The 25,077-nt window shown below is 34.3% G+C and overlaps 1 protein-coding gene across 4 annotated transcripts; it reads left to right on the forward strand.

Annotated features, from left to right (window-relative positions):
• On the forward strand, nucleotides 1,489-24,268 carry LOC109819743. Of its 4 annotated transcripts, none has more exons than XM_020385608.1 (3): nucleotides 1,489-1,722; nucleotides 16,390-16,529; nucleotides 22,469-24,268. In XM_020385608.1, exon 3 carries the CDS (start codon nucleotides 22,484-22,486, stop codon nucleotides 24,008-24,010), a length of 1,527 nt encoding a protein of 508 aa, XP_020241197.1. In that variant the 5' UTR covers nucleotides 1,489-1,722; nucleotides 16,390-16,529; nucleotides 22,469-22,483; the 3' UTR covers nucleotides 24,011-24,268. The 4 variants fall into 4 exon arrangements, with proteins under 4 accessions (XP_020241197.1, XP_020241194.1, XP_020241196.1 ...); XM_020385605.1 differs by having other exon boundaries at nucleotides 16,390-16,433; XM_020385607.1 differs by lacking the exon at nucleotides 16,390-16,529 and having other exon boundaries at nucleotides 1,490-1,722.

A 25,077-nucleotide genomic window follows, 5' to 3' on the forward strand; every position in this document is an offset into this window, starting at 1 on the left:
TGCGCCTACACATACATGATCGTTTATAGATATGCATCATTTTCCTAAATGAAATCTATTAATCCAATGGTTTAGGTTTTGTAGCAGTTACAAAACAAGTTTAACCATCACATCAAAATATGCTTACTTAACAAATCGGAAATGACAATATCATCAAGTCTAAGAGACCATGTAACAATTTGTATTCTTAATCTCATAGGTGACAAGTCCGAAAGAATAAATATACAGTCTAATGCTACACACATCACTATGTGGGCTTGTGACATACACTAAGGAATCACTACTCTTGGTGGCTAAGACCCACCACCACATCTCACATATTATTGTCATGCATAATAACCTATTATAATATTGCTATTATTTACAAGTTATAGGCTGAACACAAATTTTAGAAAAATCTAAGTTAGATCACATCTTTAAGTAAGTGATCATCACTGTGCATGGTCTAACAATACAATTCTAAAGATAATATAACAAGTGTATAAATAATACCCAAAAAATAAGTGCAACAATAAATTCTTTATTAATATTCAAAAATATTACATAACTTCCATTGGATATACAAGGGCATACTATACTACACTGACATCTTTTACCCTACGGGAGAGAAGGTGTGGAGGTCTAATTTGCTTAACTTTTTACAAAATTAATGACTTATCAAAGGAGCTCACAGTTCTTTCTTTTGTTGTGCAACATTATTTTGGGTGAAAGTAGTGTAATGATCATCATTCATTTAAATAAGAGAGAAAAATAGATGATTGAGTTGCTAGCAAGGGATGGCCATCTGATAAATGAGAGCGAGAGAGTTTAAATAAGAGAGAGAGAGAGAGAGAGAGAGAGAGAGAGAGAGGATGAGTTGCTACAAGGGATGACCATCCAATGAGAGAGAGAGAGGATGAGTTGCTACAAGGGATGACCATCCAATGAGAGAGAGAGAGAGAGGATGAGTTGCTAGGGAGGATGAGTTGCTACAAGGGATGACCATCCAATGAGAGAGAGAGAGGATGAGTTGCTACAAGGGATGACCATCCAATGAGAGAGAGAGAGAGAGAGAGAGAGAGAGAGAGAGAGAGATCATAGTCAGGATTGGAGGTTAGGTTTAGAGGAGGAGGGTGAAAATGGAGTTGGGCATATATGAAAGATCGATAATATTGAGGGTATACATACGAAATATCATTATTAAAAAAAGGAATGAAAGAATTTTCTAGTAATGAAGGTTAGAGTTAAGAAATAAGATCCAGGGGTTTCCTTACTATATTTAACTCTTGCACGAGTAGTTGGTTTTAGCCATTCATGGAGTAACCACTGTAAATTTACATTTTGACTATCATATTCTACAATGTAAATTTTATGATTTTGAAGGTGTACATCCATCCAAAAGTCACCCATTTTAATTTCGATGAAAGAAGTAACTACATAAAACTACTGTGTAAGGCCCAAAGGTAAAGATGGGCCGCCAATTTATAAAGGCCGGAGGCTAATCCAACAAGTAGTGACGAGGTCAACGTCAAGGTCGGTGACGGCCGACCACCCCTTGTAAGAAAAACACCTGATTCTCATCCTCGATCCTCTTTCATCTCCGTTCGATACCGAAAAAAATAATTTACGAATTATTTAGCGAGAGAGGTAGAAAGAGGAAAAAGGGTTTTTTTTCCCCCTTATCGGTTCTCCAGTCAAATCCAAGGGCGGTATCGTTAAATCTCAGAGCTGGGTCGATTCTGGGTTTGTCTCGAAATCCTATGCTTTTTATTAAGAACGATTTGACCTTTGCTGTTTAACTCGCGGATTTATGATCTTATTTGGTTTCTAATTAGGAATTTTTCTTGATTGTTTTTGGCGAAAACCTATCACTGCCTTATTGGATGATTGTGTAATTTGTTTAATAGAAACGCAACCATGTGTTTATTATCCATAGTTAATTAGTGAAGTTAATAAGATTGAGATTATGCCTTCGTTAATTGCAGCGGTTTTATAATTTGTGCACCTTTTGAAGTAGGAGAGGGGATGCCTATTTATTTCTACTGGTTTTGTGAGAAAAAAAATACTTCTGATGTTTGTGAGAATAAATTATCAGTAATTGTCCCGTTCAGTTAGTTATATTGCGGTTGTATCCAATTCAATTAAAATTTACATATTTAAAAAAAATCCTCTCATTTCCTTTCGGTATCATCGATTTTTCATATTCGAGTATTCTGCTTGTGCATTTCTCATAGTAATTGTTGGAGGGCGGGTAATGTTGGATTGCGGTTATTAGCTGGAAATAAGGTCCATTATTATTCATTAGCTGTGGCTTTCTTTCAGTAATTGGAAAAGATATAATTTTCATAATAAAAGGAGAAGTGGCAAACTAAAAATTTTCTATGGATGATGTCCTTTAGTAGCTAGGAGCCAGCTGTTAGAATGCTTAAAAATGAAGAGAGTAATAACAGTAATTAGCCTTGTGTAGTAAATTGAGTTGCAAACTAGATTCATACAGCATTACATGATTATATGAAATAATAGATAATATTTGCGAAGAATGTTATCCTCCAGTAGCCAGATTTGATGCTTCTGTTTTGTTAGAGTCAATTTAATTAACTTTTTTATGGTTGAAGGTTGATCCTTATTAATTATTCAAAAAAAAAAGGTCAAATGACTCAAAACTTTGTAATATATTGTTCATCAGGGTTCTAAAACACTGTGTCATGCGTTTGGTCCGATTTCTAGTAGCGATTAATCAGATCATGCAGAATTATGCGTTTTTGAATTTTTGACTACGCACACATTCTATTTATCATATAAGAATATAATAATCCATGAATAATATAAAAGCTACTCAAATCAAAGTCATTATACACTAAAAATGAAAACTACTAAAAGTTCATAAATAAGAGCACTTTCATAGGTCATAACACTTTAAAATATTAAGACACTTCTCATCTGGCCTTCCTCATCATCATCATAGTGAATGTTCTCATTCATTTCTTCCTTGAAAGGAACTTCAAAATCATCATCATTACCCACATGTAAATCATCTCCAATAGTCCCTCCTTAATCCCCTCACCAGTTACTAAATAGAAGAGCCCTCATGTTCTATGGCTCTATCCTTGCCCTTGCAATATGCCTCCTAAGTGTTCTTTCGCTCCTCTTGTCTGGGTCTTCATTTGCCCCACTAGTCCTTCAACAACCGCTCAAGTAAACCTGCTACTTGGGAAGATCTCCTGCTCTTCTTCATTCTTCCGCTCTCTAACATTGCCCATCTTCCACTGCAATGCCCTTGAAACATCATTAACTAGAAGGACATCCTTGCTTTGGCCTTTGTTTCTTCCCCTTTGTCTTTTCAAAATGAGATTTTAATTAAATAGCACAATAGTGAGACCATTTAGCATCTTCTGATCTAGCCGGTTTCTCTTCTTTGAGGTATTTGCATATACAATCTAACTGTTATTGGAAATCATGAATCATGATACTTACCTAATTAGATGGAGAAGGAGGCTTTTACCCACCTCAAACATTGTCCAATTTCGTACGCAACCGGAGGAATTGCTAGTCAAACTAAGTATCTTTATTGTCATCTTCAAATGAGGCACATCTCCTCCCAAGCAATCCCACCAATGTGCTATCAATTTGGGAAATTTTTTTTATTTAGCTATTCGAAGACTAAAGTTAAGAATAGCGGTATTTAGCATTAAGTTTACTCCTAGGTCAAAATTATTTGTACCGTTAAGACTCATATAGTATCTTGTTGCCAACCAACCTACTATAAGTCCTTCTCTTTTATATTTTATGATTTCTTCCCTGCAATCTTGTCCTGTACTTCATCCATCCCAAAAACATATCGATGCAATAGAAAATAGCTTTCTTAGCCGTCGTGCTCTTGTGAACTAGCTTACCCCTATAGTAGTAATGAAATTTAAGTAATAAGTAGCCAAATGTAGTGGACTGTCTAGCCTCCATGCTATATTCTTTTCAATAATCTCAACCGGTTGAAATACAAACTCCTTATTACAAGCCTACTTTATCTCAATCTACATCCTCCAACATGTCATAAACAAAACCATAGAATGCCTCCTATCTACATGACAATTCAGCTTAAGAAGAGCCTAAATTTTGATGAACAATCCCTCCAAAAGACATTGTAATAGACTGTGTACTTGGTAGCTAATCCATTCGTTGTCTTGTTCCATATGTTCTTTTTCCATTCAGGTGAAGAGACCATAGCAGCTAATTGTGACTTTTTCTCTAGAAGGCAAGTCAAGCTAAGGAAAGTCATGACAAATCTCGTAACCCCAGGAATAACGAGCTCCTTCATCTTAGTAAGCTTGCGCATCAAAGCAAGTACCGTGATGCATAGAGTGAAAAATCGTGATATTCCTCATGCTTCTCACCTTCTCTAGCATGATCTTGTGCATCAGAAACCTTGTGTATATCCTCAAACGCAAGATCTATTGTGTGTAGCGCAACTAGTCCATAATATGATTGGCTAGTCATCTTTCAACATGTTATTAGTGGCAGTGCTAGCGGTGTTATCAATAACTACTTGCACTACACGAGACTCCCTAGTTTCCCAAGTGCAATCATCCACCACTTATACATGAGGTTGCTGTATGAGCATGCTCATAATCTTCAATGGACTTGATGAAACCTGTGCTCTCATTACAGTAGACACATAAGTTCACGTTGTTGTGCCTCATATTAGTCCATCTATCAGTGGGAATGCGGTCCATCCATCAATCAGTGGGAATGTTGCATCCATATTCAATTCATTACCCCTACTTTTACATGTTATCATTCTTCTGATATTCTTGCTTGTGAAGAGGAACATGAAATGAATATTGGCTGGACCCCTTGTACCCCGCCCCATACCTTTCAATAACCTCACATGTGAGATCAAATTCCTACATAAAAAGGAAGCCCTGCTGCATACGCCCTCATGTTCAATTTTTTATGAGCCAAATCTCTCCACCGCTTCTCAACCTCATTAATCACTATTGTACCTCAAATATGTTATTTGTCATGATAGCGTCCTCATGTTCTCACATGATAAGTGCAAGAGCGGAAAAGAGTAATTCGCAAGTCACCTTCCTACTCTTGACTAGGGCTCAAGAATACAAGCTCTGAAGCACGGATTCGCCCCCGGAGGTCACGAATCCGTGTCCGACACGGATTCGTCACGACACGTGTCACGGGTCAACAGTCAAATTAGGCTTGAACACGGTCAAAGGAGCTCGGACACGACTTGGATTCGCCGAAGGCCGATTCATTCGGGTTGCGGGTTTGGTTGTTAAAATCCAACTTGAACCGTTCGATTAAAAAACCCATCCCTATTTCTAAAATCTCCCGTTCGATTCGATCCTCAGCTGACTCAAACGAAAGAAAAAAAGAAAAAACCCTAACCCTAACTCTAATCCTCTCTCAATCTCTCAGCTCACTCCCGTTCGATTCGATCACCTCCGCTGTTCCGACCCGATCCCGCCGACCGCTCCACTGTTCCGACCCGATCCCACCGACTGACTCCTCCTTCCGACTCCTCAAGTTCACCCTCCATTCCTCTTCCCTGTCCAGCATAACCACCACCAATGTCATCATCATCTCCTCCGATTTTTGAGTTAGAGCAGCAGCCCAACATATTATTATCATAAATCTGATGGAGAAAGTTACTCATTTATGCTAAATCGAGATTTTTGTATTACGTTTCATCTATATATAATAATAATTAAAAAAAATCTTTGTCGTATCGCCATATCCTAATTTTTTGGATTTGCCGTATCCTGTATCTGTGTTCGTGTCGTATCCGTGTCCCGTATCTGTATTCATGCATCATAGAATATAAGTGCTAATAAAGAGCTTGTCATAATATCAATGGGGCCCGGATGCTCGATATAGTGCTCAGGAGGCATATAATTCGAAGACCGTTGACTGCTATCTAAAAGGGAGGCTCCCTGACGAGATTGTTAGCTAGGTTGAGAATATCACTTAGTACACGTGTCTACCATCTACGTCTTATCTCTTTTGAAAATAAAGCATAGCAATCTAAGCTCATACCATCACAAATGGCTAATCTGATGATTACACTAATCCATTCTTGCATATCTGAACCGTATAAAATTATATATAAAGCAATGAACGATGAAAACTCTTTTAAGCTAGCTTTTACTAAGGTTTTTGCTACTTTATGATACTAATTTAATCATCGAAGACGACGGAGAGTGTACCGGAACTCCTAACTCTAGGGTCATTTTGGCTCTGCCTAACAAGCTGTTATCTTTCACATATTAGGGTGAAGATGGAGGATTTTGACCATCAATGAATTTATCGGAGGCCTCAAATTTTAAAATTCCCTTATTCGTCTTCTTTAATAGGAGGATATTCTAAGAAATTTTACTTCTTGTAACAACCATGGTTTGCTTCAATTTCCCCTCAAGGGCCATTTTGTTTGGGGGATCGATGACACATGGCTTCTTCGAGCTAATGTTATTAACTCGGGTGCTTCCCCTCTCTGTTGAAATGGAGACCTCGTCTCATTTCATACCCCGCTTTCTTCTTGTCAAATTAGGTTCTTTAGACAAATTCGTATATCCTCATTTCTCGCAAAAGCACAACCCTTCACATCGCCTAGAAGTCCGACAATGTGTAGGTTGAGCCTGTTGACTCCTTCCCTCATTTGCTTCTTGAATTTCTTGTATTACGCTGAAGATAACACCCCCTTTACAAGCTTTCCATTATTCCAACCCACATCAGTAGAATCAGGAAGTTGCTCCAGAATTCTCCTCACTTGTATTTTGTTGTCCTTGACGCATGCTTGAATTAGAGGCCATAGATGATATCATATGAATCTCAAAAATCCTACACATTATAAACACATAATAAACATAGAAGACAACATATGAAACTATCATTTATATATATGTATGTATGTATGTATATAACTATATATAATATAGAGATTGATGGTTGTGATGTGGCGTTATTTAGCAAAATAAGCTACCAAGAGATGAAATGGTGAGGTCTACACTCTTTGATGTGACATCTAGTGTGGATCTCATCATTTGTGCATCTCTTGGTAGCTCATTTTGTAAAATATGCTGCCACCTCATACCCATTTTTTCCATATATATATGTATGTGTGTTTGGAAAACGACCCGTTTCATCACGTACCCTGATCATATGTACATCAAAAGGTGTAGACCTCATCCATGTGCATCTCTTGGTACCACATTTTGTAAAATGAGTCCCAATCTCATACCCAGTTTCTCCACACCTACGCGTGTGGAAAAAGTGTGTATAAGATGGTAGCTCATTTTGTAAAATGAACTACCAAAGAGATGCACATGTGATGAAGTCCACCCTAGTCACAACAAAAGGTGTGGACCTCATCATTTTATTTCTTCGTAGCTTATTTTGTTAAATAAGTTGCCACCTCACAACCATTGATCTCTATATATAATGCTCATTTTGTCCAACCATTTTTTTAACTATTGGATTCAGTAGATTACTTGATATCTTCATTAGATGAGTTGGCACTAATTAAATAAGGGAAGGGTAGTTTTATACAAGTAACTCAAAGTAAATAAATAAATAAATAATAAATAAAAAAGAAAAGAGTGAAATAGATTTCCTACATTTTTTCTTCGCCTCCTCTTTCTTCACAGCATAGCAAAAGAGATTGGTGAGCATGCCTAGAAAATATTCATGAATCTTAGATATATAATCATTTTTGTCTAGCCCATCAATGTTATTGTTCTGATAGACATGTTTCTCCAAGAAACTTCCCGAATTGTCAAAATTGTAAAATGAAATGTTTGTCGTTAAGTGAAAAGAATTTTCTAGTAGGGATATGCCTCCAATCTTCTAATATCCTTTTGAATTCTATTGACTACAATTTCAAACCTTCAATTCTTAGTTTCTTAAATGAAAGGAGAATTTGATTATATTGGCAGTTTCAAACTTTCAATTCCGTTGGAATTATTTGTTTCTTATATGAAAGGAGAATTTTATTCATATATATAAATATACAGTTTCAATCTTTCAACTCCATTACAGAACACTTATGACTAATCATTTATCTAATTTTTGTGTGTATATGACTGGAAACTATTTATGAGAACTTAAAAATTTGGACTTCTAATTCAATACAAGTTAAAAGCTAAGGGTAGACAACTTGAGCGGAGGAGGGTCACTGAAAATTTAATGAGGGAAATATAGTAAGTGCCGGCAGTCGGAACTCAGTATAAGATATTGCTCACGAAGAAGGGAGAGGATGGTCCTTGCGGAGAGTTTTATTCTTTTTATTTTGGTCTTGACAAAAAGTTGCTGCAGCGAATTATGAAAGGTTAGAGAAGGGCGTATTTCTCATATTTTTATTTATTTATTTAATTTAAGTTATTTGTTCAAAGTTACGCTTCCCTCATTTAGTTAGTGCTAACTCATCTATCAAGATATCATGCAATCTACTAAATCGAATGGTTAAAAATTACTAAAAAGGGCAATAGTAACAGTCCATCCACTTCCTTTTATAAAGGAATAAACGATTTTATCAGCAAGGAAGATACTTCTGAACCATTTTTCTCTATAATTTAAAAAGAGGTAGAATGGAACACTTCAGGAGTATTTGCCTTGCTGATAAGATCATTTATTCCTTTATAAAAGGAAGTGGATGGACTTTTACTATTGCCATTTTTAGTAATTGTACGCCAAGAATTAGGCTGAGAAAAAGGAGTATGACTCATTTCAGTATGCTGTTTTATAAAGCGGCGTGGATAAAGAAATAATTCTGAAGTTTGCTGGTCTCACTCTGTAAGTAATCTTTTTTTGTTGTAAATCTGGTATCAGAGCCAAGTTAAGCTCATTCATGTCTGGCTAAATTATTTCTTACAGTTCATCTATGTGAATATTAACTGATAAGAATGTAGATTTGATATATGTTCTTTCCTTTCTTTGATTAAGAGCTTAGTTGGTAAGTTTGTGGAATGTCATCAAGGTCGCGTAGTGTAAAACCCTGTTGTTGTCGGGATGACATGTTAGGGAGTGTAAATCATTGACAGGCGTGCAGACTTAGGGACTAGGTTGTTTTTTAAAGAAAAGAAAGAAAATATCTAACCTACATCCTTATTAGGTAATTTTCAATAGGTAAACCAGTAAGAATCCTTATGTCTGACATAATAGCCAGTTCCTCCACTAAGACAGCACGTTATACAGGTAAAAAGGTTAAAAATGCACAATTAACATAGTATCCCTCTGAATTAGAGGCTTTAAATAAATGGACAATTCTAGATGTCCCTAATGAGACATTTATAAAATCGGTTATTTTGATTATAAATCTTTAATTGCTATCAAAACACTAGAACGAACCACTACTATAGATCACGATGAACAGACCATACAATTACTTGGTCCAATTGATATTGAATCATATATGGATAAATACAAATATATTCATATAGGCTTAATCCAAATAGCCTTTAGGCCTTTAACTTTACAAGGGTTAAACGCATTTTTATTAACTTGCTTAAGAGGATGTCTTGATTGGACCCAATCATTAATGGGAATAATGGAAACAAGTCTATGTAACAGACCAGTTTATTTTAATATCTATCCAAATTTAAGTTTGTCATTAACTAATCCTAATATTTTTGAGGCAATAAGCCTAAATATTAAAACACATGAGTATAATTTTATACCAGGATCGGAGACTATTGCAATTATTTATAGAATGCATTATAAAACTTTAACAACTTAGCCCCTAAGGCAAAAGTTCACTCCAAACCAGGTAAAACAGTATTGATTGAAACAAATGTGTTCTCCAAACCAGGTAAAACAGTATTGATTGAAACAAATGTGTTATCTTCAAATATTGCTATCAATAGACAAATAAAATGTGATGAAATTAATTTTTCAGACAGTTGGGTTATACCTAATGCAATACAACCTCAACCTATTGTTAATGAAGATATAGATCAAATAATACAGACAACAGATGGTGAGATTGAAGTTATATTTAATCCATTAAGAACTATTAGACTATCTGATGTCGCTAGTTCTTCTAGGAAATCAATTTCTAGGTCAGGTTCTTATAGAACATCTGATGTAAAAGGAATAAATATATCAGATAATATTCCACATTCCCTCTATAAAGATAAAGAAAAGCTTTCTCCAACAAATTCAGAAATGAGTTTTCAAATGCTAAATTAATAAATGGATTTTACAATAAATAGTTTGATAAGAAAATTCTTGGATTAGGAATTTCAAGAATCAAAACATAAAGAATTTAGAAATTGGTTTTTTATAACCTTCTCTATAAGAGAACAGTTAGAATGGAAAGAAAAATATTATCAAACCCTAAATTTAAAACAAAAATAGAATTTTTTCTCCTTTGGTTTTTAAAAGAATATATTCAAAACCAAGAAAAACAGATTGGAATTCTAGAAGAACATTATAAACAGCGGAAATCTACTACTGGTAAAATGATAGGGGATCCATATATCCTCCTGATCCGATAAAATTATTAGGAGTAAATCCTACTAATTTAGAAACAACTGCTTTTATAAAGCCTAATAAATCTAATGATGAAGCTCTTAAAGAGTTAAGTAAAATTATAAAACAAAATAATTATACAAATATTCATCTTCAAGTCGTAGGTCAACAATTAATTAGAATTGAAGATGCTATAGACAAATTAGTCAGTAAAATAAATGATATTATACCATCATTAAAATTATTAGAAAAAATAAAGCTCCTATATCAAATAAATGCTATAGAAAAAGCAACTATTAAACCTCCCATTAATATATCAGGATTTAAATATGGAGATAAAGTAACATCTGAAATTATTGAAATATTATCTAAAAAACTAAACTCGAGACTACATACTTTAGAGTATGAAGCGTCTGCCTCATCAGTTATTTCTACTGATGATAGTCCATTAGAAGAAGAAAGAAATCCAATTAATTTACAAACTATTAGGGGTGTGCAACGGTCGGTTCGGTTCGGTTTTTGCCAAAATTTGAACAACCGAACCGAATCGCCTATAATTCAAAACCGAACCGAACTGTTGCAAGTCGGTTCGGTGCGGTTCAGTTCGGTTTGTTCGGTTCTAATTTTATCAAACTTCTTATCAAACAACAAACTGTGTTAAAGAAAAAAAGATATCAACAAAGTAGGAGATTATGACGCATTAAACACTGATATAATGATATTGTTTTTAACCCATAATGATTCAGAAAATGAGTTTAGGGTTTGAGTCTTTGACTCTTTGGGGATGGGTTGAGTAGGGTTTGAGATCAGAATGGGTAGTATTGTACTATATTCGGTCGGTTCGGGTCGGTTCGGGTTGAAAAGTTTTCAAACCGACTCGAACCGTCCTACTCATAAAACCGATTTTTTCAGGTCGGTTCGGTCGGTTTTTTCGGTTTGAACTGAACCATGCTCAGCCCTACGAACTATTCATAATAGTTCTTCAGAAGGAGAAATCATTCCAAACTAAATATCAATAGAAAATTAGTTTTCATCTATTAATAAAAAAATGGTCCTAAAAAGTTAGAAAGATATTATTATCAAAGACCAACACCAACAGATGTATTATTTGAAGAAAATGATACTTATATACAAGCCGATTATAATGGCATAAATATTTATGAATGAAATATAGATGGTTTATCTGACACTCAGATATATTCCACAATGCATAGAATGCTAATGTACTCTACGGTATGTAGACAGAACGGTAATACCGATAAAATGATTGCCTCTTATATTACATGTGGTTTCACTGGCGTCCTTAAAGGATGGTGGGATAATTATCTATCCCCAGAAGTCAGAGAAATTTTAAATGCTACAAAAATAGAAAATGATATACAACAAGAAGATGCTGTTTATACATTAATGCTAGCTATAACACATTATTTTACCGGATCATATCTAGATAATTGAGAACGTATCAGGACATTATTACAAAATTTTAGATATCCTTCCCTTACACATTTTAGATGGTATAAAGATTCTTATTTAAGTAGAGTAATGACTCTTGGGGATGCTAATAGCTCACATTAGAAAGCCAAATTTATTGATGGCTTGTCTATCTTATTTGCAGAAAGGGTTCGGAATAAAGTTCGAAGTGAATACGGGGGATATATTCCCTATGATAATGTATATTATGGATACTTACTTAATTCCTGTATTAAAGAAGTTTTAGTTTTATATAATGATTTAAAATTGAAAAATCAATTAAAGTCTCAAAGACTTACTAGACGAAAAGAATTAGGAGAATTTTGTGAGCAATTTGCTTATGACCAGCCATATAAGGCTGATAAAAAAATTAAAACTAAAAATAAACATGAGAAAAGACATTCTTTTAAAAAGAAAAAGAATTTTTTTTTCAAAATTGAAAAAGACGAGGATAAGAAAAAATCTAAAAGGGATAAAAAAGGTAAAAATAAAATTCACTGTTATAAGTGCGAAAAAATCGGACATTATGCAAATAAATGTTCTACAAAAAAGAAAATTAATGAGATAGAAGATGAAGGTCTCAAAAAAATGCTATACAAAATTATGATTAATAGTGATACTGAAGAAGATGGATCATATTCATCGTTATCTGAATCAGAAGAGGATGAACCTTGTCAATGCTTAGTTAATAACTGTAATGATAATGATTATTGAAAAGCTATTGTTCAAATGAACGGCTTATCTATAAATGTTATAACTTCAAATCAAGATCTCATAAATAAAATTCTTTCAGAAGAAATCTCTACTGAGTTAAAGAAAGACATTATTAGAAAAAAACTAAGGAAATAAAAGAAAAACCAAACATTGATAATGTTTATAAAATGTCCTAAGTCTTAAAAAGAAAATATTATGCTTCAACTTCAAAAGTTCTTTCTTTATCCGATCTTAATAAAGAAATTCAAGAATTAAAAAGGAAGTAAAATTATTAAAACAAGAGAATAAATATATTATCTCTAAAATTGATAATAATCAAGAAGAGAATAATAATTCTCTTATTACTTCACAAAATAATTCACCAAAACATTCTGAAAGAGACAATGAAATTGAAAGTTCTGACTTTCTACAAATTTTAAAACAAGTTACATCTCAAAAATGGTATATAAAAATTACTCAAGCAATAGCCGAGCAAATATTTATACCAAATCTAATAGCTCTGGTAGATAGTGGTGCGGATTTAAATTGTATCAATGAAGGAATTGTGCCATTAAAGTTTTTTGAAATAACTACCCAGACACTAAGTAGTGCCAATGAGAATAAATTAGATGTTAAATATAAATTACCTAATGCACATATATGTATACAGGGAACATGTATCCCTATTCCCTGTGTTTTAGTCAAAAATTTATCCTAACATGTAATACTTGGGACTCTATTTTTGTATAATATAATGCCTATAAATCAAATTGACACCCAATGCATTAAAGCCACCTATAAAAATAAGGAAATTATATTTGAATTCATTTCTGATCCTCAGACTCGTTTATTGAATGAAGTCAAAAATGTGCTTAAAGAAAATCAGATTAATTTTCTAAAAGAAGTCTTATTTGTTCAAATAGAAGAACAAATCAAAAAGAATAAAGAGTTAATAACTTAAATAGAAGAAAAATTTAAATTAACTGTATGTAGTGATGTTCCAAATGCTTTTTGTGATAGGAAAATACATATTGTCTCATTACCCTATATAGATAATAGATAATTTTGATGAGAAAAATATTCCTACAAAATCAAGACCTTGTCAAATGAATAAAGAATATCGTGACTTTTGTAATAAAGAAATAAATTCTCTTATAGAGAAAAGATTAATAAGAAAATCTTATTCGTCTTGAAGTTGTACAGCATTTTATGTAAATAATCATGCAGAACAAGAGAGGTATTCCTCGCTTAGTTATTAATTACAAGTCTTTAAATGTTGTCCTTAAATGGATAAGATATCCCATTCCTGATAAAAAGGATCTGTTAAATCGCATTCATAGTGTAAAAATATTTTTTAAATTTGATTTAAAATATGGATATTACCAGATTCAGATAGAAGAAAAAGATAGATATAAAACTGCCTTTGTAGTTCTTTTTAGGCATTATGAATGGAATATAATGCTATTTGGTCTTAAAAATGTCCCTTCAGAATTTTAAAATATTATGAATGAAATAGTCATATTCTTATACCGATTTTATATTATCATATATAGATGATGTTTTAATTTTCTCACAAACATTTGAACATGTTAAACATTTAGAAGTATTTCGTAACCTAGTATTACGAAATGGGTTAGCAATATCTGCTCCAAAATTGAAATTATTTTAAACCCAAGTTAGATTTTTGGGTCATAATATCCATAAAGGAACAATAGTTCCTATAGATAGAACCATTGAATTTGCATCTAAATTCCCTGATGTAATAACTGATAATAAATAGTTACAAAGACTTTTATGTGCTTTAAATTACATAGCATATTATTAAAAATTTGGCACTAGATACAGCTATTTTATATAGTAAACTAAAGAAAAATGCAAAACCATGGTCAGCTCAACATACTGAAGCTGTACGAAGGATTAAATCCCAGGTTAAATGTTTATCATGTATTCATTTAGCCAATATACATTGGTATAAAATAGTTGAAACAGATCCGTCTAATAGAGGCTACGGAGGTATCCTCAAACAAATAGATCCTGATACAAATAAAGAACAATTAGTTCGATTTGTTTCTGGAAAATGGGATAAAACCCAATTTAATTATTCAACAATTAAAAAAGAAATGTTGTCAATTATTAAATGTCTTTCTAAATTTAGGGATGATATCCTTAATTAAGAATTTCTATTACTTATTGATTGTAGTTCAGGCAAAAGTGTTATTGAGAAAGAAGTTAAAAATCTTGTCTCTAACCAAATATTTGCTAGATGGCAAACAAAATTAGCTATGTATCAATTCAAAATTAAATATATTAAAGGTAGTCATAATCATCTGCCTGACTTTCTTACTCGTGAATTTTTATAGGGTTCCAATGAGACGGAATAGTCACTCTTCTTTAGGGAGGGGAGAGGAGGCAGTAATCAACAACATACTGAAATGAGTCATACTCCTTTTTCTCAGTCTAATTCTTGACGTACAATTACTAAAAAGGGCAATAGTAACAGTCCATCCACTTCCTTTTATAAAGGAATAAACGATCTTATCAGCAAGGAAGATACTCCTGAACTATTTTCCTCTATAACTAAAAAAGAGGTAGAATGGAACACTAAAAAGCAATATGAAATTGTTCTATATTTAGAATAAGAGGATATTCCTCTTATGAATGATTGTGAAAACCTGCGACAGAAATATCTAAATGCAACTTATTACCCGACTTTATTTTTAAAGTCTAGAGTTTGGATGAAAACCCTTGTTATTCAAAAGGGCATGAAAATAATCCATTTATGGAGTAACGACAACCATAATATCCCCCCAGCTTTAGTAAATGCATTATTCAAGAAGTTATACTACCCAGAAATTGGGCAATGAGCCCTAATCAAGAATTACCCTTGATAGAATCCTAGACAACCAAAGAGTTATATCATTTTAATTACTGGGATTATCAGCAAGCATTTTATAAAGTATTCTTATATGAGAATCCAAAAAATAAACATACATGGCTAATAATGCTATGTCCTGAAGCTATTTATAAGGGATTACCATCGTGGTTCTTCGATTTGTGGGTTAATTATGGTGCTGATATGACAATTTTACCAGAATCCATTACGAAGTTATACTTTTCCTGGATAGAATCTCGTCCAGTCATAACAAAATTAAATGATAATGAAATTGTTGAAGGATTATGTACTATCTATTTCTTTGCTGAAACAGAGATACCCTGAATATGGATGTATCAATTTTAGGCTCACTTCGTAAGTGATTACGTGGAGTACTGTACAACTTTATAAAAATAGAGATAATGTATGAAAGTGATGTATAAACTTTATAAAAATATTACTTACAGAGTGAGACTAACAAACTTCAGAATTATTTCTTGATCCACGCCGCTTTATAAGAAAATATTTTTATTATAAGAGGAAATAATCTACAAGAGGAGAAAACACTTACAATCTTACTCTCTTACAAGCTATTTTTCAATCTTACATCACTCGACTGCCTTCTCTCATATATATATAACCTTCAGAAGCCTTTCGAAGCTTTTAGAAGGAATCTTATAAAGTTTTTATACATCACTTTCATACATCACTTGCATACATTATTTCTATTTTTATAAAGTTGTACAGTACGCCACGTAATCACTTATGAAGTGAGCCTAAAGTTGATATGTCGTCATCGCTCTCTAAATTTGATTCTTTTTGCTTTCCGTCATTCATAAAGAAAATGCCTTTTAAAAAAGTAAAGAGAATAGTATTTTTACGCAAGTCCTTTGCCTTTGCAGCTGGCTGAATATCATTCAGGATCCCCATTGCTGTATTCCACATGGTATCAATGTCATCATCAGTGTCATCATCAGTGTCTTGAGCATCTGGAAGAATAATATCTTCTGAACCTGTGCTTTTGGTTGACTTAGTATCACTGGTGTGAAATGCTTTAAAAAACTATTTTTTTCATATATTCTAAGCATTTTTGTTGTATTTTTGTTTCAGATGCCTGAGGGTATTTCCTCTTCATCATCTTTGCTATTTTCAACATAGGATTTTTTTCTGAACTTCTTGAGTTATAGTATTTTCGAGAATCTTACTATTTCTCTAATTATTTCTTTGATTTGTTTTATTTTTTCTTCAACAACTATTCTAGACCACCATCGACAATGAAATCTCCTTTTAAGATAAGGAAGATGAGAGTCTGTCCTGTCTGTGTCAAAAGACCACGTCTATATCTAGGGTATCTCTGTTTCAGTAAAGAAATAGATAGTACATAATCCTTCAACAATTTCATTATTATTCAATTTTGTTATGACTGGATGGAATTCTATCCAGAAAGAGTATAACTTCGTAATGGGATCTGTTAAAATTACCATATCAGCACCATAATTAACCCACCAATCGAAGAATCAGGATGATAATCTCTTATAAATAGCTTCAGGACATAGCTTTATTAGCCATGTATGTTTATTTTTTAGATTCTGATATAAGAATACTTTATAAAATGCTTGCTAATAATCCCAGTAATTAAAATGATATAACTCTTTGGTTGTCTGGGATTTTACTATAGGTAATTCTTGATTAGGGCTCATTGCCCAATCTCTTGGTCGTATAACTTCCTGAATAATATATTTAATAAAGCAATGATTGGGAATTAGAATGAGTAGATGGGAATAGGACACCTCACTATCAAGCACAAAATTTGTGCTTGGTACCAAACATACCCATTTCTCTCTCTCTCTCTCTCTCTATATATATATATATATATATGAAGAATAACCACAAGGTTCCTAAGTGCCTAGGTCAAAATCAAAATTCATTAACATTATCACATTCACAGATAAACCCACATGCTATTCATAATAAAACAAGAAGAATTTTTAAAATTAATCTTTATCTTAAAGCCTTAAACATCCAACTCCACTGACTTGCAAATGACATTGACATATGCAAATGACATTGACATATATAGGGCAATAGTTATTTCTATGAATATAAGCACCAAATTAGGACTAAAACTAACATCACACATGAATTCTATTAGAAAGACAATAACTTTGTTGAAGAATATCGATTAAAAAAACAAAATTTATTATTCTAAGAAAAGAGAGAAAAAGTAACTTAAATGGCAATGAGAGTTGGCATGAAGTAGGAAATGGTGGCGGTGATTGATGTTGCAAATTGCCAACGGTCGGAGTTGATCGGTAGGAAGAAGCAGTGCTGGAGAGGGCCGAGTGAGGTGATTAGGTGTAGAATTTTGAAGGGGAACTTTGCATTTTTTCCTTTGTTTGATCTAACTGTTTAAGGGTAGGGTTACAAGAAGTGGTTGCGGTCAAGGAGAGCGTAGATTTGTTTAAAAAAAATGAACCACGCTAATTACATCTAGCGCGTGCATAAGATTAGATCGCCCGATTATGCAGATTGATACAATCAATTGGTTTTAGTGTACCCAGGTGAATTAATATTTTGAGCATTGTTGTTCGTGAGTATTATATCAAGTGAATATTTTTAGATAATATTGATAATATGTATTCTCACCTTGCACATTGATGATAGATATTTGGGCTTAAAGAGGTAAATTGAGGATGCACATACTATGCATATAAATCTTTGATGCGGAACAGATGGTGGAGATCTGTTGGACAGAGTTATTTGGATAAAAATTAAAAAAATATTAAAATTTCACTATTCACTTGAGGAAAAAAGGAATGATGAGCTTCAGACTCGGGTACTTCCTATCCTGGCAACTCAAATGCTTAGCTGCAATTCATATGTAGGGTTCCTCACGAGCATTCCTTTCTCCTTCTCTTAGAAATGAAAATGTTCATCATTATTTATAGAAATAACTAAGAAGATAAGAAAAATCCTAACTATAGAGGAGATAAATATAAAATATCAATTAAGATTCTAACCAAAGAAAAATGATAACATCAAATAGAACTATAAATAATTTATCCAATACTATTTGATCTAAATCAGATCCAATCTTCATCAAATTATTTCCTGATTCTGATCAAAATTTGCCATGTATCAAATCTCCCTCTCTTTAAGAATCTCGTGCTGGAGCTTAAAATTTTCTAGCATTGATGGGCATTGAACTGTTGTATTGATTACATCGAAGCTAAAATGGTGGATCTCTTCAGCTCTGGTAGTAAATGATGTAGAATTGATGGTGGAGATTTGTTGAGGACATTAATTGGATCAAAAAGTGACAAAAATAAGATTTGAAATCACGCTCTTCATCTACACTACATATTTACAAAAAATTGCTTTTTTGCTTTGTGACAAGTTTTTAGAAATACCAAATATACCCTTGCACACCTTAAAAAAGCAAAAGAAACACATTTACACTTGCAAAAAATAACTAAAATGCCCAACACTAGGCAATTAACACAAATGCTCCCACTATCACAAAAATCATTCGGAAATGCCCTCAAACTTCTTTGTCATGCATGCATCGCGTGTCGTAGAATACTGGTCATTTAATAAAGAAAGATGCAAATAATGTGCTTCACACTGGGGCACTTCACATGTTGACAAATCACATATCTAATATTTGCTGCCTAATTCATCTAATCCTAATTGAAATAAATCACATCCAATCTTCATCAAAATTTTTTCCAGATTCCAATCTGAATTGCCCAGCATCAATATTAATGTTTTTTATTAGCTTATTTCAGAATTCTGTAAGCTTAGTTATGTTATTGTCTTGTATGAAGAAAGCTTTGGGTAGCCTAAGATTTTTAGTTTACATTATTTTTCTTAGGTTCCATCATTTATCTTGGTGGTAAGGATGTGAATGATTTCTCCATGAGTAGAAGCAAAATAGTGGAAGCGGAGGAAGATGGAGTTTGAGTAATCATACATGGTAGACTAAGTGATTTAGGATATCGTCATGGTGTAAAGGATATAGATAACAATTATAAGATACTTGTCCTATATGAGTCATGTTACATGAGTTAGGATATTGGCAATTAAGAAACAACAACTAAGCCTTTATTATAAAACTTTAGGGTTAGGTACATGAATATTATTTGTTCATGTAATTTTAAGGGCTACATCCTTTGTTAAATTACATCATATAGAGCTAATTGAGTTTTACGCTGGCTGGCAGCTACCTTACACAAACCTCCTCCATTATCCTAGTTTGGGGCAAATTGTGAAAAGAGCACTTAAATAACCTATATTTTCCCCTGCTTTGTGCTTATATACCCTCACTATTTTTTGGCAGAACTTGTAATTTTTTTAAAACTTCTACTTATATATGCTTCCTTGTTTTGGCATCACTTATGTATTCTAAAGTTTTAAAAACTTATGTTTAAATGCCCCAAAGTTTGTCAAACTTGCACTTAAATGCCCCCAGTTAATGCAAACTTGTGGGTGTTTATGTGCAAGTTTTAAAAACTTTAGGGTATTTAATTGCAAGTTCTAAAAACTTTAGGGTGTGCAAATGTTGACATACACAAGCGAGGGTACAAAAGTGAAAGTTGTAAAAACTTTAGGGTATATAAGTGCTGCCAAAACAAGTGAGGGTATATAAGTGCAACGTAGTTGAAACTACAGGGTATATAAATGCAATTAAGCCAAAAGATAAACATTAAAGAACAACAATAACGAAGTTAGCATAGTTGAATTAAGAATACACACAAATAACTAAATATGATGTAAGTTATGCTTGCATTTATAATAAGCTAGAGTTTTTTTTTATGGGGATGAGATAATATCTTTAAATTTTGCTGGATAAGAGAAATGGGAGGATTGTTGTTGAATTGGTGACTATGACTACGATCAGATCAAAGGAAATGTGGATTACTGTATAAGGTAATAGCTATATGGAGCTTGAGGTAACCCTTGATAGAGACAAGGATGAAAGAAATCATGAGCCTGGTCTTAAAAAGATCAGCATAGGCTATATGGAACTTGAGGTAACCTTGATAGAGACAAGGATGAAAAAAATCATGAGCCTGGTCTTAAAAATCTCAGAATAGGCTTCTTCATTGTTAAGCAGAAGAGAATTTATTTAGCCAATCTCAAAGAAGTTTGGGATGAAGGGTTAATTATTGCTTGTCAATTATTTCAGGATTGTTGGCATAAATTCTAAAAGAGCTGCTTGATTTCCTACATGGATTTAGTCCATCAACCTGCATGAAAAGGATGGGGTGTTTTGCTGTTTGATTTAGGGTTGGATTGGGTGGGCTAAGGAGAGTTGAATTTACGGACTTTATGGTGGGTGCTTAACTAGATTCGGTGACAGATGGAGACTGGTTTAAATAATTAATTTTAAGGTGTGGCAATGGTAAGTTTTCCATGCCTTGTGATATAATGCTGCAAGATGGGATACAATTTTAATCGGGAGGAGCTGCAGTGTAAGAGAGAGGGGCTTGGGAGTTTAAGATGATGCTATGGGGTGTATTCTGTGGTGTATGGTGTAATGAGTTGTGGAGAGAGGAGCTAGACAATAAAAGATGATATTATGGCATATATTCTGTTGTGCTATATGGTGTAATATGCTCAGAGATGGAATAAAGATTGCACACTTGTCAAACCTGTCATGCTGCCTTAAAGCCAATCTATCACACCCATTTTCTTCAGATATATTTTGCAAGCGCAAAATATAACCACAATTCTGCGGAGGGAGATTGACATGCATGCACATGGTGTTGGGGTGTGGAGGCAGAGTTCAGCGGTGAGGTTGGAGGTGAACTGGGCCTCTGAACTTCAGCAGTTGGAATTAAATAGCAATTTCATACATGAATATTTCAGGATTTCAGCTGGTAATGGAACTTCACTTAACACGGGCAACTAAAAGAAGTCATGCTTGATGGTAAGTGGTCCTTAAACATCTTCCATCCACTAGCTAAGGAATTATGAGTACACAATGGTTATAATGTGAGGGTCAATCCTCAACAATAGAACTATAGGTGGTCTCCCGCCTCCTCAAACCTTTCTAATGATTTTAAGAGTCAAAAAAGTTCATTTAGGGTGTCTATTCGCAGAAGTTGAACTACAGGGGGTCTGTTTGCAATTAACCCTAATTTCTTTCAGATAAGAGAAAGGCCTACTTATCAGAGTTCTTAAATAGATTAGCTTTGCTGGGAGGCCACATAACATATCCTGTCTTGTTTCTTAACATATGCTACGGTCATCATTCATTCTCTCATATTACTTCTATTTATCCTAGCTACACGCGAATAAAGTTGCTTGTTCTCTGTAATTGCTTTTGTTTTCCTATCAGTATCATTCCATATCTTGATTTTAGAAGTTGGAATTTTAGTTGCAAATCACAGATGAGATCTTTTACTCTCTCCATTACCAAATACTGGCTTCAGCCATGTCCCTGATTCTGTTATGAATGCAGCATATTTGTCTGCAGCCTGCTTATGATTGCAATTATTAGCATATATTTTAGTTGCATCCCTTAAGGTCCTTGGTGCAACACATGACAGCATTGCCATAGTGATATCTTATTGAGCATTTTAGCTTTCTTTATAGTGCACTTAAGTTACCCGCTACAAGCTAGTTTTCTTTTTTCCTATGCCTTGTGCACTATTTGACAGTATTGATATAATTATATATTTTCCATCATTTGTAGCTGCATTAATAGTATACTAAGTTACTCGCTAGAATATAATTTTATTTTTCTGACTAGTTGGTGATGGCATCAAATTTGTGAGTTCTAGAGCAGTTTCATGTCAGGAGCTTCGCCCCTAATATTTTGACTGAGTACGTTAATTGTATTGCAAAATCTAAATTATCAGGCCACATTTTGTTTCCAAATCATCAACGTGCGATATGTAACTTGATTTTCATAATAATCACATATTCTCATACTATATTTTATTGCACATTTCACTGACATCTAATTCTCTGCAGCTATCAGAAGCTCCAATGTCTTGTGAGGACAAAATGATCCCAATGAGTCCTTCACCAAAAACCCCAATTTCAGAATCACCTTGCACATCCCGATCAATGTGCGTAAAGTCCAACATGGAAGCACCTCATACCCCTAATCAGCAGCAAGCCGATGTCTTAGATGGACCTGTGGCTATCCTCTGGGACATTGAAAATTGTCCAGTTCCAATTGATGTTCGCCCTGAAGATGTTGCTGGCAACATAAGGATGGCTCTCAGAGTGCACCCAGTTATTAATGGAGCAGTGACTCTCTTTTCCGCTTACGGAGATTTCAATGCCTTTCCCCGTAGGCTTCGTGAAGGCTGTCAAAGGACTGGTGTGAAACTTGTCGATGTCCCAAATGGAAGAAAGGATGCTGCTGACAAGGCTATCTTGGTTGATATGTTCTTGTTTGCACTAGACAACCGGCCACCCTCCTCAATATTGCTGATATCAGGCGATGTAGACTTTGCCCCAGCTCTTCATATCCTCGGCCAACGTGGGTACACTGTTATACTTGTCATTCCTTGTAGAGTTGGTGTCGCAACAGCTCTGACCAATGCTGGGAGATTTGTTTGGGATTGGCCTAGTGTTGCTCGTGGTGAAGGTTTTGTCCCCCCAAAGACCTACATTCCTCGTGGGCCCGATTTTGGTGGCCATCTCATTAGCGGTAACTTTGGGGACAAGCCAGATGTTCCCAATGAAGAAGAATCAATTGTTTATAGGGGAATTTCACAGAGAAGCCAGATCTACTTCTGCAGCACAGTTCAAGAGTGCAGTGCTAATAACATGACACCTGGATCGCATATGCCTTCTTCAAGGTCTGAGAGCCTACCTTCTGAATTGAGTGAAGCTTCAATGAATGATCAAAATGGGATGCAGGGCTGGTGGGTTCAGCCAGGTGATATTCAAGGTTTGAAGGCGCAACTAGTGAGGCTCTGCGAGATTTCAGGAGGAACTTTGCCTCTTGTCCGAGTTCCGCCGGAGTATCTCAAGAGCTTTGGGCGTCCGCTCTATATGTCAGAATATGGAGTTTGTAAGCTTGTGAACCTCATTGGGAAGATGGCAGATACCTTTGTTGTAGTGGGGAAGGGACATAACAAGTTGCTTTGCCTTCGGAATAACAGAGACAAGCAGATCAAAAAGTTCTCTAGCCCTGAAAACATGATGAAGGATCAGAAAGGAAAGGGAATGGTGGAGGACAGTGTTGATATAAGAATCTGTCCTAATATGGGCAGTTCCTCATCTGACTTCTCAGAGGATGAGAGGAACGGAGAGTTTGACGATCGGTTTGATGGTTTCAGGCAAGAAGTGCAAGAACTTCTTGTATGTTATGGTTATCTCCCCGTTCCGCTGAGCGTATTTGAGTCTCTCTATGAGCAGCGATATAAGAGGGCTATAGATTTTCAGAGCTTTGGAGTAGAGGGGTTAGAGGAACTGATGGAGAAGGTGAAGGATGTGGTCTTGTTGTGTGAAGATCCGGGGAGCAAGAGGAAATTCCTACATCTTGTTGTAAATGGATAGAGAGGTCACTGATCAAGTCACCCTTTTAACTTCTAATGTCCTGATGTCGGTGTTTCTTTTGAAAGCGTTATAGATGTGGCAATGTTGTGTTCTTGTTCCATCGAATTTTTTAGATGGTTGGAATTGTATATGTTTATACTACGATTTTCTAAGGTTGCTGACAATATCTGCCGGTGATGAACTGAATAGGGGGCTCATGTATCAACATCTTTCAGATAACATGTACAGGTGAAATTAGTCATTGCGTTTTGTTCCTTAGTTGTTTGAGGGGTGGGTTCTTTTGTGATTATTGTTAAGCTATTTCCTTCTCAAGTTTTCTCAAAGCTAATTCCCCTTCATTGTTTATTCAAGAAATTTGACTTTTCAGTTTTATGATTTAATTTTTGACGTTAATGTGGACGCCACCTTCCTAATCATTGCACCTTGTACTTGTCGTCTTGGTTGAGTTTTAAGTTCCCAGACAGATAACATTTTAATTATTTACATTTGAACCATCTCCTTTTGATCCGGCTTGTGCGCCCCTAATTGTGCGTCGTGGACGATGGTTGTGGACTGTGTGCGTGTGCGGTTCATCGTATCTCGTTGTTGTTCTTATATGGTAAAGATGTCGTGGGGAACAGTATGAGAGCTATATTTTACTGTCTGATAATTTCTGCAAGGTCGTCTGCCTGTTTGATGCCCAATTTGAGGAGGAGATCTAGCCTCCGCACCACTAATTCGACTTTAAAATTGGGTTAGCATAATGGGTTGAGCTATGAGAGGTTTTAGAGCCAAGATCAGATTGTAATTTTTGTTAAAACAGAGTTATATATATATATATATATATATATATATATATATTATAAAAGTGTGTTGACATGTTAAAACATTTCTTTCAAAAATGTCATTTAAAACACATACATGCTTACATAAAACACATGCATCAATGCATAAACCGTACCTCATACATACATAACCCTCAATTAAATGCATTATTATTCATTATAACCCTAAATAATTTTTCCATGACTAACTTGTTTACATTGTTATAACCTCCCATTAACATATTAGTCTCTTATAATTCTCAC

Source organism: Asparagus officinalis, chromosome 8 (genome assembly GCF_001876935.1).
Source record: "Asparagus officinalis chromosome 8, Aspof.V1, whole genome shotgun sequence".
Classification (NCBI taxonomy): Eukaryota; Viridiplantae; Streptophyta; class Magnoliopsida; order Asparagales; family Asparagaceae; genus Asparagus; species Asparagus officinalis.